Source organism: Pezoporus flaviventris, unplaced genomic scaffold (genome assembly GCF_033815535.1).
Source record: "Pezoporus flaviventris isolate CSIRO_AGI_PZ_B2104156 unplaced genomic scaffold, CSIRO_AGI_Pfla_v1 ptg000036l, whole genome shotgun sequence".
Lineage (NCBI taxonomy): Eukaryota > Metazoa > Chordata > Aves > Psittaciformes > Psittacidae > Pezoporus > Pezoporus flaviventris.
Window position 1 is genome coordinate 44,466,204 of NW_026892584.1, and position 17,815 is coordinate 44,484,018.

Consider the following 17,815-nt stretch of genomic DNA (forward strand, 5'->3'; position numbering starts at 1 on the left):
TAGTGACAGAACTATCAAGCAGCTAATAATGAAGAAAAATAGAACAGAGTTAAGGGTGTATAGAAAAATCTTGATATGGCTGCTTTGTGTGTGTGCATTGTCAGAAAGCCTGTAATTATCTGATCAGATTCTTCCACTTTCACCCTCCCTTTCTCCCTTCTGTACTGGACCAATCTTCTGAATGAACTGCTTTCAGTCTGTTGTGCTGTTTTATTCAGCATGTGGTCTAATGCATCATTCAAATACCAGTCTGAATACAGAATTACTGCTGCTTTGCTCAGTTCTTCCACTGGTGCTGCACTGTAGTATCTAAAGGGTTTGCAAACATTAGCTTAATCTTACTTGTATCCCATATAATAAGCAAAGTATATAATACCCTTTGTATAGACAGGACACTGGTGCACAGGTAACTTCAATAAAATCAGGTATTTTTTCTGTGTGTAGCAGATGCCTCCAGACTCACCTCCTGGGATAATTTGGTATTTATTTTAGCATTTCTGTTATTGAGATTGTATTCTCACATTGACTTCAGTTATCGTTGTTTACTGCAGCAATATTTGTAGAATAAAGATGCTGGAAGTTAGTGTTGTCTGTTGGGTCCCAAGAAGGAAAAATTTGATATGTAACTGCTCATATATTCCAGTTTGAATCGTAAATCATAACCTATGAAGCAGTCTGAACTTGAACTTTGGAAGAGACACAGCACCTCTCTGCTGTATGTCCCACTGTCTTTGCAGTCATTTATGTTCATTCATAAAACAGCTTTTATCTTAAGGAAGTGATGCATTGCCTAAATAGTTTGAAGAGCATAGTTCTAAATAATTTTCTTCAAATAGTCTGTAACTACAATAAGGAGGGAGTCATTGGAAGTAAAGATACCATTTGAATTTTTCTAGTGGATTTTACAGATACTTGCTGATGGAGCTTCAAGAGTTCAGTTTCAGTTTAGCTCATTTTTGATGGAATACTGTTCTGTCTTATCTCCAGTATTCCCCTGATCCTTTCATTGCATCATGCCCTTCATATTTCTTGCTTCTGCCTTGCGTTTGTGCTCCAATGCTGAGCTCAAGCTATGTTTTCTTTTTAGTGCCAGGGTACCTAAGCAGGGGAAGACTGCTAATACTCTCAAGTCTATGTGGCTACTCTGTGACACTTGACTGCCAAAACATGGGTTGTTTTGGTTTTTTAGTTTTAACCGATAAAAAGATACCTAAATAGTTTTGGAAGTGGACACGCTTATTTCCCTAAAGAATTTCCTGAGAAAGTCCTAATATTTAAATTTCGCAAGAAACTTCAGCCTGCAACAGACACCTGTGTGCTGATGAAGCTATTGGAAAGTTGGAGTCCCCTAATTGTGCCTGTTGCAGCCAGCAGCATTCTTGCTGCATGTGCTCTTGGAAAAACCCTTTGGTGGTTGTATCCCATGTGGGCAGGATGCAGTGCTCTGGAATTGAATTTGTTAGAGTGAATCCATGGCAAACACATGAATGATTTCTATCTGTCATCCCAGTGAATGCTAATGAAGTGTTTCTAGTGAACCACATCATCAGGGCTTTTGTGGGCTGCAGGTATTTTGTATTTTACAGGTAAAAAAAATGATTTTTTTTTTAACTCCTGGTCTTTGCTTATAAAAGCAAGACTTCCCCATCACATTGTCTTCAGTTAAACAGGCCCTAGAGGGAAAAGTAGGACTTACAATATTGTATGAAAGAAGTTTTCAGTGCATATTGCCTGGTGAAGGGACAGCATTAGTCACTTTGTTCTGAAGCATGATGTTTGGTGTAACTTGTTTTTTCAGGAAGTGCATATTCTTGTTTCAAGAGGAACTGTGCTTGTAATCGTGTACTTAAGAGAGACTCAACTGCACATAGTTGACTTCATGAGTGCAGCTGCTGCCTTTATCTGTTTTTGTGGATTTTCATCTAAGTCTCCAACTGTGTACACAAAGGAGCTGTCACATTGGCAATCTCAGATCTGTCATGATAGTAAAGAAACCAGCAGTATGTATGTCCTGAGCAAATGAGTGTCCCCATGGACTGCCTGCCACAATTGTCACAGGAGTGTTGTGATTGAAAAAACAGTATCTTAAAACTGATCAAAATGGAGCAGAAGTGTTCTTTGTCCCCTTGGAAGGTATCCTCCCTTATGTTTAGTGGTTTTGGATCCAGGAATTAATATTTCTTGCTTGGCACTTTGGGCTTCACCTTTTGGAGGTGAAGTACTGTAAACAGGGAAAAAAGAAAGAAGCTATTTTGTGAGGTTTTTTGTCATGTAAGAGCATAAGAAAAGGTGCATAAGAAAAGGTCTGAAGCTGATATTTTAAAAGTTAATAGTATTTATAAAGAAGTGTTAATGGCTAAAAAGTGATTTCCTATCTTAATAATCTAGAATGTCAAAAAATATAGTTATCTGTGGGAGAGCCTTTTTTGCTTTAAACTTTTATAACATATTTGTATATTAGTACTCTCTGTTCATGACCCAAAAGGAGTTTGGCTTTATAGATGCTAAAATAGAGAGAGATTGCCTGTAAAGTTCTTCAGAAACTCTGAGATTTTTAATTGCTTATAAAATGTGGTGGTGTTATGTTATAAGGGTTTGAAAAAGTCATTTGTTGTAACCAGCATAACAGCTCCTCAATATTTTTACTGCCAATTATCCTAAATTCATGGTATTAAAACCTTAATCCCTAATTGTAATATCACATATTTGCATCTTGTTCTCTTGAGCATATACTATGATGCTGAATATAGCTAAATGTGAGGTCATTTGGCTATTTGTCAACCTGTGCTTCTTTAAACCATTGTCTTTAGCTTGATATATACACAAGTGTTCGGCATGTTATTGTGTTGTTTTTTTTTTTAAAGAATGAAATTGAATTTACTAATGGCCACCAAAGCAAGCTTGCAGTGTCCTTGTCACTGTCATCAATATCAGTTGATGGGAAGAGCAGTTGGGATTTGTGTTAATGGCTGTAAGCTGGACAGATTTATTCAGGAGGGTATTGCTCAGAGCGCTTCCCCTGCAGTTTGATGTGTTGTTCAGAAGGGCATATGACATTCTTTAGAATTAGGCTAGTCATAGGAAAAAAGGCCCTTGCCAATTAAACCACACTCTGCTAAGAAGGAAATGCCAGTAATGTGGCTTTATGAGCCCATAATTGGATGCTTAATCTCAAATGTGATCCTGTCTGAGCAAAATGTGGAAGCTTAAACTAATGATGCTGATATTGCTGGTAGATTAAGCAATAGTAGTTGAATGAATTAAATGTTTGTTATTATCTGTGGTATCCTAAAGGGTGTATGAAGTAGAGCTTTTTGTTTCCTGGGTATTAAGACATAGATTAAGGAAGCTGATGTCTTTCAATTTAAAAATCGGATGGAAAAAAATGACAAGCTGTTAAACTGAGAAGTCTGGATGAAGCTGTTTGTTGGTGAGCAGCATTTCAGCTCTTCTGTTGCTGCTTCAAAAATTGTAAGCCTGACCCCTGACATTTACCATGCTGTTTATGCAGCAGCCATGGATGGTTGTCAGCCCATAAGCGATGGCTAATGAAACATTTTTGAGATACATGTTTTAGAATGGAATATTGTTACTTTGTTCTCCTCTCTTTTAAGTGCAGAAATGCCTTTGACTTCCTGTTGTTTTTATTTTTTTTGTAATGACAAATCGAGTTAAATAAGACTCTAATCTCCATAGCCAAAGTGAAACATCATATTAGATGTCTTGTGCCTTAGAAGCTGTGTTGAGTTACACAGTGAAAGGAACTTGGTTAAATGAATACCCAAATAAATACCAAATTTGCATTTTTATTTATTTATTTTTCTTCTTTCTATTGACATAAATATAGCAGGGTTGAATCCCTTCTACTGCAGGTTTGTCTCAACAGAAGTGAGAGCAGGATCTGATCAGGAGTTTTTGTGACAGACCTGTTAAACACTGAGACTATCTTGTTAACATGTAAAAAAGCCATGGCTTAAGAACGTATTTTTTGGAAGTGTTCTAGCTGTTCGACTTCATGGGAATTCCGAATTTTTAAATTTTCTACAGCTTTAGCTATAGCTTCTGACTAAGTATGACACCCTGCTTGCTAACTGGTCATCTTGTATAGGGTTTTCAATGTTAAAATGTTCTTGGATTAAGTTTTTTGTGCAAATGTACCTATACTCAGTCTTACTGTTTTGATTTAGCAAAACCCATGTGCATGTTCCTGTTGGTTCTTGTATTAGAGTTAAAAATATGATGCTGAATGTAATTTCAAGTTTAAGGGCAGTAAATGAGATCATACAGTCTTACAAGGATTAACAAATAATGTTTCTTTTCTAATATGAATTTTATGTACCATTAGGAATTCTGTAAATTGTTATGAATTAATTTTAAACTCTAATCAGTAGAAGCTGAATGGATTGTTCTGAAACCATCTGAAATGCTGAAAGGAAGATGCAATGTCCTTTGACCCCCAAAATGGACTTGGATTAAAAATTGTCATCTAGATGCAGCGTGATGGATCAAGCATGCTATGGAAATTAGAAAAAAAAAAAAAAAGATAAGCATCACATCATATTTTAATTTCTGTTCTTGTATCTTTAATGTGAGGGCTATCAATTCTGTAGAAGCAGGAGAAGAATCTAACTTTAGCTTCTTTTATGCATTATTTGCAAATCCCTCTGTTAGATGCATTTTGTTATTCACATTCTTTATGCACCTGGTTTGTACAAAACCCACAATGCTTATTAAAAGAAGAGGCTCTGATGTTCTGTGCGCCTCTCAAAAAATCAGTTGGAGGCAGCTCCTCTTGTGGTAGTTGTCCCTAATAATTTTTCCCGACAGTATGTAATTACATTTACCCGTATCCATTATTCCTCCTGCTGGTTACATAGGCCTTTCATTCGTCAGACCTTATCTGCATAATAGTACAGTTACTAGGTCTAAAACAAAGAAATAAACTGGAAAAACAGTTTCTTGTTTCTTTTTCCAAGAAATATGTGTGCTGACTGCAGCTGGGGTTTTTGTTTGTTTTTGTTTTTTTTTTAAGGAGTGCACATCTCCACCCCCATTTTGGCTGTGTCATCTTCTAAAACACCTTTCAATCATTGTGTCTGTAGACAAGCACAGTATGAATCTTCTGGGGGATTGTTTTCTTGGGGTTTGGTTTGTTTTGTTCTTCAGTTTGGAGTCTGAGACAGTGTGAGTTTTGTAATGCTGTCTAGAGTTCAAGTTCAGATATTGGCAGGCTTTCACTTCATCTGATGCCTGCTCTAGAGGTGAGGGGCTCCTTCTGCTGGTACCGTGCTTTAATTTTTCCAAGATGCTTGGGTTTCTGCTGTGAATTTTTACGACTGCATTGCATAGAATTAGTTGGGGACACATTACATAAATAAGTGTTCCCTGGATCATCTCGGAACTGTAGTTACATGTAGGTAGTGAGGAACAGGATTGTTACTAGTAGGGTATCCTGTTATGGTGCAGGTTTAGGTGACGCAGTGGGATTTCAGAGCAGTTTCCAGGGATGCTGCCTGGGGATGGGTCTGTGCTGGTGCTACTAACTCAGATCCTGAGTGTGCTCTTGAAGTGGATCTCCCATTTGTTCTCACTCCACTTGCATGTTTGTGACAGGGGAATGTTAGGGTTTGAAAATTCAGTTAATTTTGGACAAAATGTCTGCTAAAGGAGTGTACCTAATGCTTGCCAACTTCCTAATGGGCTTCAGTGCAAGGGATCACTAGAAAAACTCCTCTCCAAACGTTCATGTTGTAGACATTGCAGCTGAGCACCAGAAATTTTGTTCTACAAACTTGCTCCTGTTGCACTTGTCAGCCAACAGAATTCTAAGGATCTCAATTTTGCTGCTTGCTCATCTGTAGGGATGAAAGCTGCTACCACTACGGAAGTAGGTGATGGTAAGCTGACAAGTTTAGGAGAACCCTGATCTACAGCTAAATTCCTACAGGTTATTGATTAGATCTTTGGAAGACTTCAAGAAAAGATGAGAAGGACTCTTTTCCCCCCACCCTGTGATCTGGATTGTTGACTGTGTTTGCAGTCCACTGTAGTTAATTTAGTGCAGCCAAATCAGAAGTAATGCTGCTGGGCAAAAAGAAGGTTCATAATACTAAGCCTTGAAAGACTGTATTCGGGCAAGCAGTGGTGCAGAAAAGGACCTGAGCATTGTGGTTTATTATCATGATTATCTTAATGTGAGTTTCTGGTACAGTGCCCTGTTCAAAGAAATGAATGTTGATAAAAATGGCAACATGCAGGAAAAAAAGATGGAGAGGGTCTGGTGTTTTATACCTACCCCAGTATCCTTGCTGTGCACAGGTGGGAGCTCAAAGGAAGGAAGCAAGAGTAATCACAGGATTATAAACAAGCAAGGAAACTAACAACTGCCTGGGTTCAGAAGCTCTAGGTCTTCATTTAGCAGCACAGAGTTCAAGAATTGTCATGTCTATATAAAAATACCTACGTATAAATAGATATATACTGCATATGTAAATATATATGCAGATGTGAAATAGATCTGGTGATTTAACGAGAACCATCAGGGAATTGGGGAAATTCAACCTCGAAATGTGAAGCAGGCTGTCGTTAGATTAGTAGTAAAACTAGGAGAGTGGTGAAATCATTTATAATCTTTTAAGATAAAAGTAGGTGTTACTTTTTGTAAGATGTACTTTAGTCAAGCTTCTGGGAACAATTCAATGGATTATATAGAGACATAGCTGAATGACTGCAGTAGTCATTTCAGGCTCTAAAATATGTAAATCCATAAACAATATTAAAAAATCACACAGAAATACATTTAAGAAGGACAAGTTTAGTGTCTGTTCCATGGGCCATTGTTGTCTCCCAGTTAACATGGCTTCATGTTACGACTTAGTTACATGTTACTGTATGTTGTTAATATGCTTAGTAGTTAAAACATTGCATGTACAGAGATACTCGGTTTCAATTTCATATGCACACAGGGTTTATTTAGATGATTCCACCTATTGATAATAGAAGAAGAGGCATTTCCTATGAACTAGTTGGCTATTCACTTATCCTGTTTTTTTTATAGCTAATATACTAAGCTTCCCTGCGTGCATGTTTGTTTTCAGGTTCCATTCAGGAAAACTATTACTGATGAAAATCTTTGTTTCGAACAGCACAGAGTAGGAGTGCTGAGCTGAAATTAAATTTGTGAAGTGTTTCTGTTACAGCATTGTCATTTTCATAGCACTCTGGTGAGGGACAGAGAATGGACTTCTCAAAATATTTATTCCTACCGTCAGACTTAAGCTTTTTAGTATTTTCTTTCCTAAAAGCTATTAAAAATATAAATCTGGTGATAAAATCAAAGCTTTCCTGAAGCTCATTACTTTAACTGTATATTCATAGTTCTGCATTGCCAGGTACTAGTCATCCGATCTATACAGAATTTGCAGCTCATTCTGTGTGGGAGTATCGGAGCAGCCTTCCCTATCTTGTTTGTTTTTAATGAATTGACACTGACTTGTAATAGCCTGGAAAGGTTTTTATAGAATGGTTTGGGTTGGAAGGAACCTTCAATCTCATCTTATTCCAACCCCCTTGTTTGAGCAGGGACACCTTCCTCTAGGCCAGGTTGCTCAAAGCCCTGTCCAACCTGGCTTTGAACACTTTTGGAGATGGGGCACCCACACCTTCTCTGGGGAACCTGTTTCAGCGGCTTACCACCCTCACAGGGAAGAACTCATTTACATTTTTCTTCTGGTCGGAGTTGTGCCTGACTGCCACACTGACATGGGGCATAGAGGCTTCTGGCATCTTGAATTTAAAAATCTGTCATTTTGGCATTTCTAACTTGATCATGGAAATTTTAGATTCAATGCCAGTTGGTAGATATTACTGATCTGTTAAACTGGCTTCTGGCACTTGGGTGTTTAAATTCTGCATACCAGGGGAGCAGTGATGTACTTTTCTATGCCCAGTTTGATGTATGCTTCTGAAGGGGACAGTAATGGAGGATATAAGAGGAGATCTGTCATCATGCAACTTTCTACAACGTTAGAGTTGTGGTTTGCTTTACAAAAATAGCATCCAGGCTTGGAGGTGTTCCTAACTAGTGGAAGACGGAAGTCAGTATGATCAATAGTCATTTGTGTTGGCTATGGGAGACAAATCATCTGGGACTCTATATGCCGGCTGGCAGTCATGTCCTTTGGCTTGATGGTGCAACAGAGGTCAGAAGAGAAACGATTTAGCTATCCAGCTGAAGGAATTTTGGCATGCTGGGTGGGTCCAGGGATAAATATTAAATAGCTACCTTATGCCCATCTGAGAAAAAATTATTCTTTTGGATTTGATGTAGCGTATTCCCATCTTTGTGTGGTGGCTGTCAAAGTCTCTAATGTACAGCTGGGCAGTTCATGCATGGAAGAACTTGTTGCCTTCACTTCTCCCTTAGAGGCTTATAACATCAGCCACCCAGAGGCTACTGATTCAGATAAGCATGCTATAAAATTGACACTGTATGTAAATGAGCTATCATGCTGTGTTGTGGTGATTAATGTAACGGTAATGACACACATTATCTTTTAAAATTATGATAACCTGGGGAAATCGCTTAAAGATAACCTGTTCTGTCTGTTCTTCTCCAGAGAATATCTGCATTTTGGTTTCATATAGCCTATCTTTTCTCCTAATGCAAAAAAGAAAATGAAAGAGAGCAAACTGTATACTAGGACCATATTCTACTTTGTTCATTTACTCTTGTATGTTAATTTTCTTACGCAAAAAAAACTGCTTTAGAGTTGCCTTGAGACTGGCCTCTTTTTCATAGGCGCTCTCCAGAAATACTGGTTTTGTTACAAGCTCAAGACTCAGATGTCAGTGCTGGCACTTAACTAATTGTTGCTGAACCCCTCATACTTCTGTCATGCTGTTAAGGCCCTGGTACTAACTGCTTGAGGCTTGGTTTGACTTAATTTAAATCTTAGAGGAATTTGTCTTAGTTTAGCTTTTAATTCTGAAAGTAGGCACTTTTCCTTGCAGGATTTGCTTGTGCCGTAATTCAATATCTGTTTGAGTTTCTAAACACAACAGCTGATGAATACTTATATTTTCTCTGATCTGTTGGTACAAGTTTCAATAATTTATGTATGGTTAAATTTGCATGAAAATTTCTTTCTTGTTTCAAGTGGTTTAAAGCAGGGGAAAAAAAAAAAGAAAATAGCTGTGGAATGCCTTTGGTTTTGCTAGTTTCCTATTTTGGTCCAAATCCTGGGAAGGCTGAGATTTTTGAATGTGAAGCATTAACCAAAAATGCTTCAGTAAGTATTGCAGAATCCCAGATGTTCAGAACCAAGCCACCAATAAGTACATTTTAACTTTTTTACTTGGGAATAATCCTTTGGGCCATCTACCCTATTTTGCTGTGTGCTCTTAACACAGGAACAACTCTGTCATGCCAATTCTGATAACTTTCCTCCTCTCCCTGTTTTTTTGTGTCTTTTTTTCTTTTTTCAATCAGGGATAGTAGAAGGAGGAGCTCAGGAATGTGTATTCCTGGAATAGTTATTTGACCTCTCCTCATGCAAGTCTTTTCATGAGGGGCTCTTGAGAGAAGTAAATGAGTCAGGGGAAGAGGATGGAGAAGGGAGGAAAAGAGTGTCTCCTAATAAATACTAGTAGTCACTTGGCAGGTACGCCCACAGGGCAAGCAGAGTTCAGTATCAGCACAGACTATAATAAGAGCTCTATCTGTTAAGGTTGAAAGCCACGTGACTTGAAAACATGAGATATATGTACACAGTGGAGGCGTCTGAAAGTGTTTTACTGTAATTGTAGTGAAAGGCACCCTCTTGTGGCAAGAAGGGAGAAGTCCAAGCAGAGACCCCATGTGACCCCTTTATGTTTGTGTTGGGTTTGGGTTTGGTTTTGGTTTTGGTTGTGTTTTCTTTATCTTTTTCCTCTGCTCACTTGTTTGCCTTCCTTTTCTTTTATCTTTGCCGTGTGCTCAGTGAATATTCCTCGCTGGTATGCACCACATGTGCTTTCCTACAGTTTTGCATTGTTTTATCTCTCTGTTTATGCAGTACCTGAATCTGTTCTGATTTTCTTGAAAATATTTTCTTGCAAAGCTTTACTTTTTCTATTTCAATCATTTTTTTCCAGTGTTTGAATTGTATTTAAACTCTTTTGACTTTAAAGTGTTCTTTCTTACTGAATTATTGATATATTGAAAATATGCTTTACAGACTAACTTGTAAATGTTTACAGGAGTAAAAGCTGGAAAAATAAATAAGGATGTTGCAGAATATACTAGCTTTGTTTCTGAAATAGCTTAGTTTGTCTGAACTGCAATGAACAGGTCATATATAGACAGGATTAGGGGATAGCATGCTGCTTTTCCCAGCTGTTTTATTAACAGCTTAGAGGTGGGTCAAATGCAGTAGCAGAGTGCAAAGAAGGCACAACATCACTTTCAAAGTGCAGAAAAGTCTGTACACCATGTTTGCAGTTTATCAGATTTGCTGCATAATAAGCTGTACACTCCATTCAGCACTATAATTAACCCAGGAAAGCACTCTGGTTCAGCCTTTGCTGGTAGCATGAACCTCAGAAAGCCAAGCAATCTCATCAAAATTTCTCTAAATAAGATTAGGCAAAGTGAAAGGACCATGAAATAAATTGCAGGCCAAGTGTTGAGCAAATACTATTTGTTGCTTTTATTTAGGACCGATTTCTGTGCTTGGCATGAGGTGTCCAGGCATACAATGTGTAAATAGCACTCACAATTCTTAACAAGCGCTGATAAATGAGACCTTAATCGGATATCATCAATATTTTCCCTGCGTAACAGGAAATAACTCAAGTTTGAATGAAAACACTTATATGTGTTGATGGCGTTTCCTGCAACTCCTAAACAGTTGTGGCTCTCAACTCACCGGTGCCTGACAGGATTGGGAATTACAATTTGGTAGGCACATCTGGAACATGGTGGACAGAAATGGTGGCAGATGGTAATGCCAGCATAGTAGTGGAAAGAAGAAACGAAAACACTGTGGAGAAGGGCAAGGCTCATGGGAGGTTTGTAAAGTGTCAAGTTACTTAGACCTGTGCTTTTGCTAAAGAACTTTATTAGACAGCAGCCAAAAGAAACACTGCTTACGTGATGGAGGAGAGAGTAGGTGCAGACATACAGAGTCCCGAGATCTAGTACCTATTTGAAAAACAGATCTCATAATTCTTTCTTTTCACTTTCCAGGTATCTTGCAATATATTCAGAACTCTCCCACCTAGTGACAGCAACGAATTTGATCCAGAAGAAGATGAGCCCACCTTGGAGGCATCATGGCCACATTTACAGGTTTTTGATAATTTATCTCAGAAATGCTCATCACTGCTTAATGTATCTAATTTTCTCAGCTGCTTTTTACCCTGTGAATCTGAACTGGTCTGTAAGACACATTTACTAATATTGTTCATGGCCATAGTATAGTACCTACAAAGATGGGAGAGTACTTTTATGAAATTTGCAAAATTTGAAGCTTTCTTTCACAGTTGTATTGATGGTGCCACTCATATTCATGTTTTCCTTCACTGATTTAAAAACTATTCTGCTTTCCAAACTGTTCCATTGCACAAGTGCCTTTCAGCAATTTCAGCGAGAGCATTGTGAGGATGATACTGCTCACAGTTTTGCTTTACAGAGGGTAGTTAATTTTCATACAAAAGTCCACTGGTGTTGGTAGGTGATCAGAAATACGAATGAGAATCTACATGCCTATCTAAGTCTTCCTTCCTCTTCCCTCATCAAGATTTGCCTTCTGGTGTTTGTAGCAGGATGCATGCTCACTGTTGTGTATCATCCCTTCCTGTGTACCTCACGTGCCAACACAAGGTATTTTGAACAAAGACCATAAACTAATTTTGGAGAAAGAATCACTGATGCTAATGCAGTAGAATCCTATATAGAAAATACAGATGCAGATTCTGGCTGCGTTAGTCAGGACAACAACTTACATCACTAGTAAATTTAGAAGAAGTTTGCCTGAGAGGTAACAGTTTGTGGAATCTGTAAGTTTCTGTGAGCAAAGGAGCACAGTTGATCTCAGCTTGAAATGAGGATTTTACTGGACAGTTGCATGCACAGTCCTTGCCTGTGAGCAGTTTGTTTCACTCTTTTGTGCTATGAATTTAGAATTTGTTGAAATGTAGGTTTTATCTCTCATATTTAAAAAAAAAAAAAAAGACTCTTAAAAGCTTCAAGGCAGCTCTGAACAGCTCTGCCTTCCAGGAAACAGCACAGGCATGTGTATCTGCTATCTTATGTTCATTGACAGCAGTGCTGTAATTTTAAAAGTCATTATTTACATGGAAATGATGGCATTTCTTAGCTGGTGGATGATTTACCCTTGTCAGGAAGAAAGAAATGCACCAAAGTATTTGTCAGGAGTTGATGGAATCGATCTCCTGATGATTTAATATTAGTTATGTAAGCTGTCACTTTTTCCATATCATATTTCTAAACCTCTCTCCCCCTTTTTGATTTCCTATCCTCTTAGAAGTCAGAGAACACTGACGTAAAGCAGCAACAGTATTTCAGCATATTGGTGTTAGCGTAGAAAAGTTAAAAATTATTTTAAGATGTAATTTTTAGCTTCCTTTCTCCTTTCAGTATCGATATTCATACTCTTAAGTCAGAAAAGAAGTTTTAAATAGCTGCTCCTCTTGAAAAGGTTCAACAAAAAGGCCACAGCAATCTCTGTTTCACTTCCCTTCCTTTTTGCCTGTTTTTCATACTCTTCTTTTTCTCCACTATACTGAAAGTCTGTTACTGTCCCACTGAATAGTTGAGGCAGAGATGGAATTGCTTGAAAGTAAGCAGGTTTTCTCCAGCCTGAGGCTAATCTTTACAGTAAGTTAGGAACTTCTGAATAAATTCTGGTTTGTATTCTTCTTTGTTTCAAGTTGTAGTAAAAGCTACTCTAAGCAGTTTCTAATTTAATTTAAATATTTCCAACTGTTTCCCCAGCCCTTTCAGAATTGTAGTCTGTATTTGATGTGACTTCAGGCATTCAGAGGACAGTTTAAATGTGCTTTCCAATTACTCTTAGAAGCTTTACAAGTTGATAATAAGCATTACAAAATGGCAGTGCCTGTTCTTGGTGATGAAGTGTCTTTGACTGGACTTAAATAAGCAAAACTAACTTTAAAAGCTTGTATAATTAATTGTAACTCTAAGATAGCAGTTTGATAAAGGGGAAAAACCTTTTTCATTTTTTTCAACCTTTTGCTCTGTGGAAAAATAAGCATTTTATCTTCTAGCAAAAAAAATTAGAGAAAGACTTTAAAATAGAAAGAGTAATAAACTCAAAAACTAAACTGTGGACCTTTTTTTTTTTTCTTTTGCAGCTTGTATATGAGTTTTTCATACGATTTTTGGAAAGCCAAGAATTTCAGCCCAGCATTGCCAAAAAATACATAGATCAGAAATTTGTATTGCAGGTAAGCTGGCGTTTATTCTAAATTTAAGGCTTCATTCTGCTTTTGAAAAAAAAGTCTTTAAAAATATTTTGTTTAGAATTTGAAAATGTAATTTTATTTGGAACAGAAAAAGGCTAAACAAGCATATACAGTGAGAGTTTTCAGTCTATGGAGGTAGGGGAAGTATGTGTCTTTATATGTCAGTCTTGTTGCTATAGATATATAAAATGGATGGTTTGTATCCAGTTTTGATACCTTAATCAAAATATTTGACTTACCGGTTATGAGAGGGAGCTGAAGTAGTAATTGTTGAAAAATGAAAGGTTTGCTGTCAGGTAGTCCAAAAATGCTGCTATCTAGAAAGACTACTTAAATGCCTGTTTTAAGGTGTCTTAATATTGTTAAAGTATTTCTGTTGGAAAGGGACAGTATTTCTCCCTTCTGTCTCTGCTGGAGAGTTAGCAACAGGGACAGAAGTTCATCAGGAAACCTATTCCCAGTGCAGTTCTGAAAACAGTGATGCTGTAGTGGTTGGGGAGGAAGTAAATCAAAAGGCTATATGAAGTTCAAGCTCTATTAAAAGCATGGAAGAAGTAGCATCAATAATAAACAACATTGGCAAAGAATGTGTACCTTTATTTTTGTAGTTTGCTCACCATTGTTATGGCTAAATGGAAGAGTTGGGTGCTGTTGCTCGGTCAGCTGGTAGCCAGGGTTTTTGTGTTTCAGATTTAACCTTCTTCCTCCTTTTGTACAAGCTAGGCTTCGTTATTTCAGTTGAAGCTACAGTATTTGCTCCTCTATGGGGAGGAATTTTTGTCCAGACACCAGAACACAGGTGGCTGATGGAAGGTGTTTCTTGGGATAAGCCAGGAAATTCCACAGATAAGACTTTTGTCTTCAGCTTTTGGGAATAGGCCTGTCTTGTGTTCTCTGTTCCCATCATGAATTTTTGTATAACTGCAAAGTCAGAAAGAGTTTTAATGCTGTCTATAGCTTGCTTTTGAAATCAGGGAAATTTAGAAAGATTCCTACTTAGTCAGAAAAAGAAATTTCCTTGTGGGCTGAAACTTGAATCGAAGCCAAACTAAAACTGGCAGGAGACACTTGGCATTTGTGAAGACCATTCTCTACCACTCTGGCCTACAGCTTTTATTTTCCCCTGTAGTGGTCCGGCAATAAAAGCAGTGCTTTTCCTGTCTGTGTGTATTATTTTTATGGATAGCTAAAACCATAGAACAACTTCTGTCCCTAAATTCAAAGATTCAAATGAGGGACTTAAGTTTCCTTCTTAATATTACAGACCTTCTTCACCCTATAGAAGCAACATGATGTTTATGTTTTATCCATTTTCTAAATACAATGTTTTTCATCCAGATCAAGCCTCTGTGGTGGAGTTCTGTTTTTGTTCATCTAAATGCTGACTTGAACAAGGGGCTACACCAGTCTGATCATACAGTTACCTGGTGGAGATGTGAGAATATGCATGGGGAGATAATCAGTCTACAGGTTTTTCCAGACTGATTTTATTTTCTTTAGTAGGATTGCATTAGAAGAAATATTTGTGTTCCACTTAGAAATCTAGAGAAAATAATTCCTGGATGCTTCTGTTATGTGCTGCTGGACTTGGTCATGACTGGTGGCATTCCACTCATGCCCTTTCAAGGTGTTCAAACATGTTAAGAGTTTGGAGTGGTAGAATGGGTCTAAACAAGGATTTTACTTTCTTATTTTAAATCCTGATAGTGTTTATTAAATCTACTAAGTGAAAGAATGATATCTACTGAAAGAGGGAAATACAACATTTTAAAACCATCGTATCTGAAAATGTATGATATTACAGTTTAGAGTTCAAAAGAATTCTAAGAAGTCCTAAGTTCTGGCCATATGGTTAAGTGTCGCATTTTTACGTATTGTTGTGCACAGCGTGTTGATTTAAAATTCACCTTTTTTCTGTGAGAAGTTAATGTTGAGCTGTGTAGATACATGTAAGGAAATACATCTCTCTGTGTGTGTTTGTCTTCAGCGTGCAAGTACCAGCTTGTCCTTCCACTTCTTATTCCACTTCTTATTGTATTTGTTGTGTGTTTAGAGCAATTCCTTCGAATCTGTGACTATAGACCATTTACATAGGAAACCAATTTGAGACTTAAGGACATTAAGCATGTTTGATGTTTCATGACAACACAAGTGTTGACAGTCTGAAATCAGCTTTCTCTCTAAATTATTTTTTTTTAAATGTGAGGATCTTTATTGAAGTATTTCTTAGCGATAAGAATGCCTTTATAAAAAAATGACACTCTAATGGGTGTCTTTTAGGCTTTTTCTTATTTACTTGTTTTTTGCTTTTGTTTTTTTGAGTATGGATGTGTTTCTGGATTTCAGCTGTATGTTTTGATAAAATGCTGTGTTTAACAATGTAACTGTTCATTTCCAAAGCCTGTGTATATACGGTCTGAAATGGTTGGCAGTGGTTGCTAAGAGACATACTATTCTAATATATCCACAAGTGTCTGTGTTATGTAGGTTGCTATTTTGGAAAATTTATTTCCCTTCTCTACGTTTGCTTAGTGTCAGAACGGTCACGTAAATTACAAAAGTCTTGCACCTTATCCATAAAAATAAGTCTTTATTGTTGAAACCTGGTAACAAATTTGGCATATCAAAATAATTGTCCTTCTTTAAACGAGAGACCAAGTCTTAATTCAGCAATGTTTCCATAGAGGATCTGTGTGAGAGAACTGGAAATATAAATACTTTGCTCCTAAAAGCAGTCCAATAAGAAAATTAAAAACATAAGTGTTTCCAGCTGTTTGTTGCATTTGGGTGAAATTTACTATTTGGGGAAGGATGAGGTGACTGTTTATTTATTTAACTGTAGAACTAATTGACCAAAGCAATATGTTTATAACCTCTGGAGGGCAGTTGATATACCTCATTGTTTCCACATGAAATTCCCACCACAGATTCTTACTGCAAGGAAGAGATAGTGGGATCTTATTACAAGCTACAGAAAAATCCAGAATAGTGTGAAAGGATATATACGTCAGTCCTAAATCTGGATATTAGAAAGCAAAATGCCAGACAATGTATTTTAATCATATTTTTCATTTTATCTTCTCAAAGTTTTGTAGGAGTTTAACAGAGGTCAGGTAGTATACATACACTGCCATATGTGCTTATACATGTCAGTATCCATTTGTGAATCCAAGATAACATTGTTTTCTACCACTCCTGTAGTAATTTTCTGACAGCATCTTATGCATTTGTCAGAACTCTTTGACAAACTCTTAATTTCTCTTGCAAGACAGGTACTGGTTGACAGTTAATTTCTTTTTCATGCAAACAAGTGGTTGCTCATGATAACTACCTTAAACTTACCTTTTATCTGTGCACTAGAGGGGTGGTGATTGGTTTTTGTGTTTTGGTTGGTTTTGTGTTTTAAATAAAAGTTTACTTTCTAACTCATTCCAGTTGTCTGCCAGAATAGCCAATGCTGTGGTGTCAAAAAAGGTGAAGACGGGATAAGGGGAAGCTCATACTTCTGTGGTAGGGGATTCAAGGGGAATAGAAGAAAGATCTGCAGGTGATATTCCTGCTGCTCATTTCATGCCTTAGTTCTTAGACACAACTTTAGGTGTCAGTGTTTCAGGATATATTTTGTACAGTGAAAGACATGGGATGGCATTCTCTTTTCACTGAGTACCACATAATCATTCTGCTGTTTTAAAATGGTACTTATAAGTTACTTAGTAAATGTAGGTTTTCTGTTTTTGTAGGTTTTCTGAGGTTTGTTTGTTTAAACTGGGTATTGAAGTTACCATTGTGTTCAACATGGAGGATTAATTCCACCTGGTGCTTTGATTTCAGTTGATTGGTGGAGATTATGTAACCACAGATCCAGTGCTGGCATAGGCTTCACTGTTGAGCCTTTCCAGAGTGTGAAGGCCATGCAATCACTAGGAAGGCTTAAGAATTTGCAATATAAATTGCAAGCAATTAGAAAAATGTGACCTTGAGACAATGTTTTGGGAACAAATGAGACCAAATGAGGATCTTTTATTTCTGCAGACTGAGGGAATGGGGAATGGTAAGAGGTAAACTGTCCTATTTTGTAGATATGGCAACGTCTAAGAATTTATTTATTTGGAGGAGGAGAATGAAGGCAGCATTTTGGAGCCAGTTAATCAAAAGTTTATCGTTGTTTGAGGTTGCCAGAGTTTTGTTATGCCAGAAGTGGAAATTAATAAACTGAGTTTTGTGGTGATGCAGTGGGGTTACAGCTACAGATTTTTTTAATACTGTATTTCTACACCTTGGGTAACTGATACTGCATTTTTACATGCATGAATATGTAATTTTTCTT

General features: G+C 37.3%; 1 protein-coding gene across 8 annotated transcripts in view; it reads left to right on the top strand.

The window, feature by feature from the left end:
• PPP2R5E (protein phosphatase 2 regulatory subunit B'epsilon) overlaps positions 1-17,815 on the top strand; it is a 75,632-nt gene that overhangs the window by 45,808 nt on the left and 12,009 nt on the right. For all 8 annotated transcript variants that reach the window (XM_061464200.1, XM_061464203.1, XM_061464202.1 and 5 more), the window contains 2 exons: positions 11,228-11,329; positions 13,378-13,470. In XM_061464200.1, the coding sequence (XP_061320184.1) occupies positions 11,228-11,329; positions 13,378-13,470 (195 nt within the window). The remainder of the gene's footprint in view (positions 1-11,227; positions 11,330-13,377; positions 13,471-17,815) is intronic.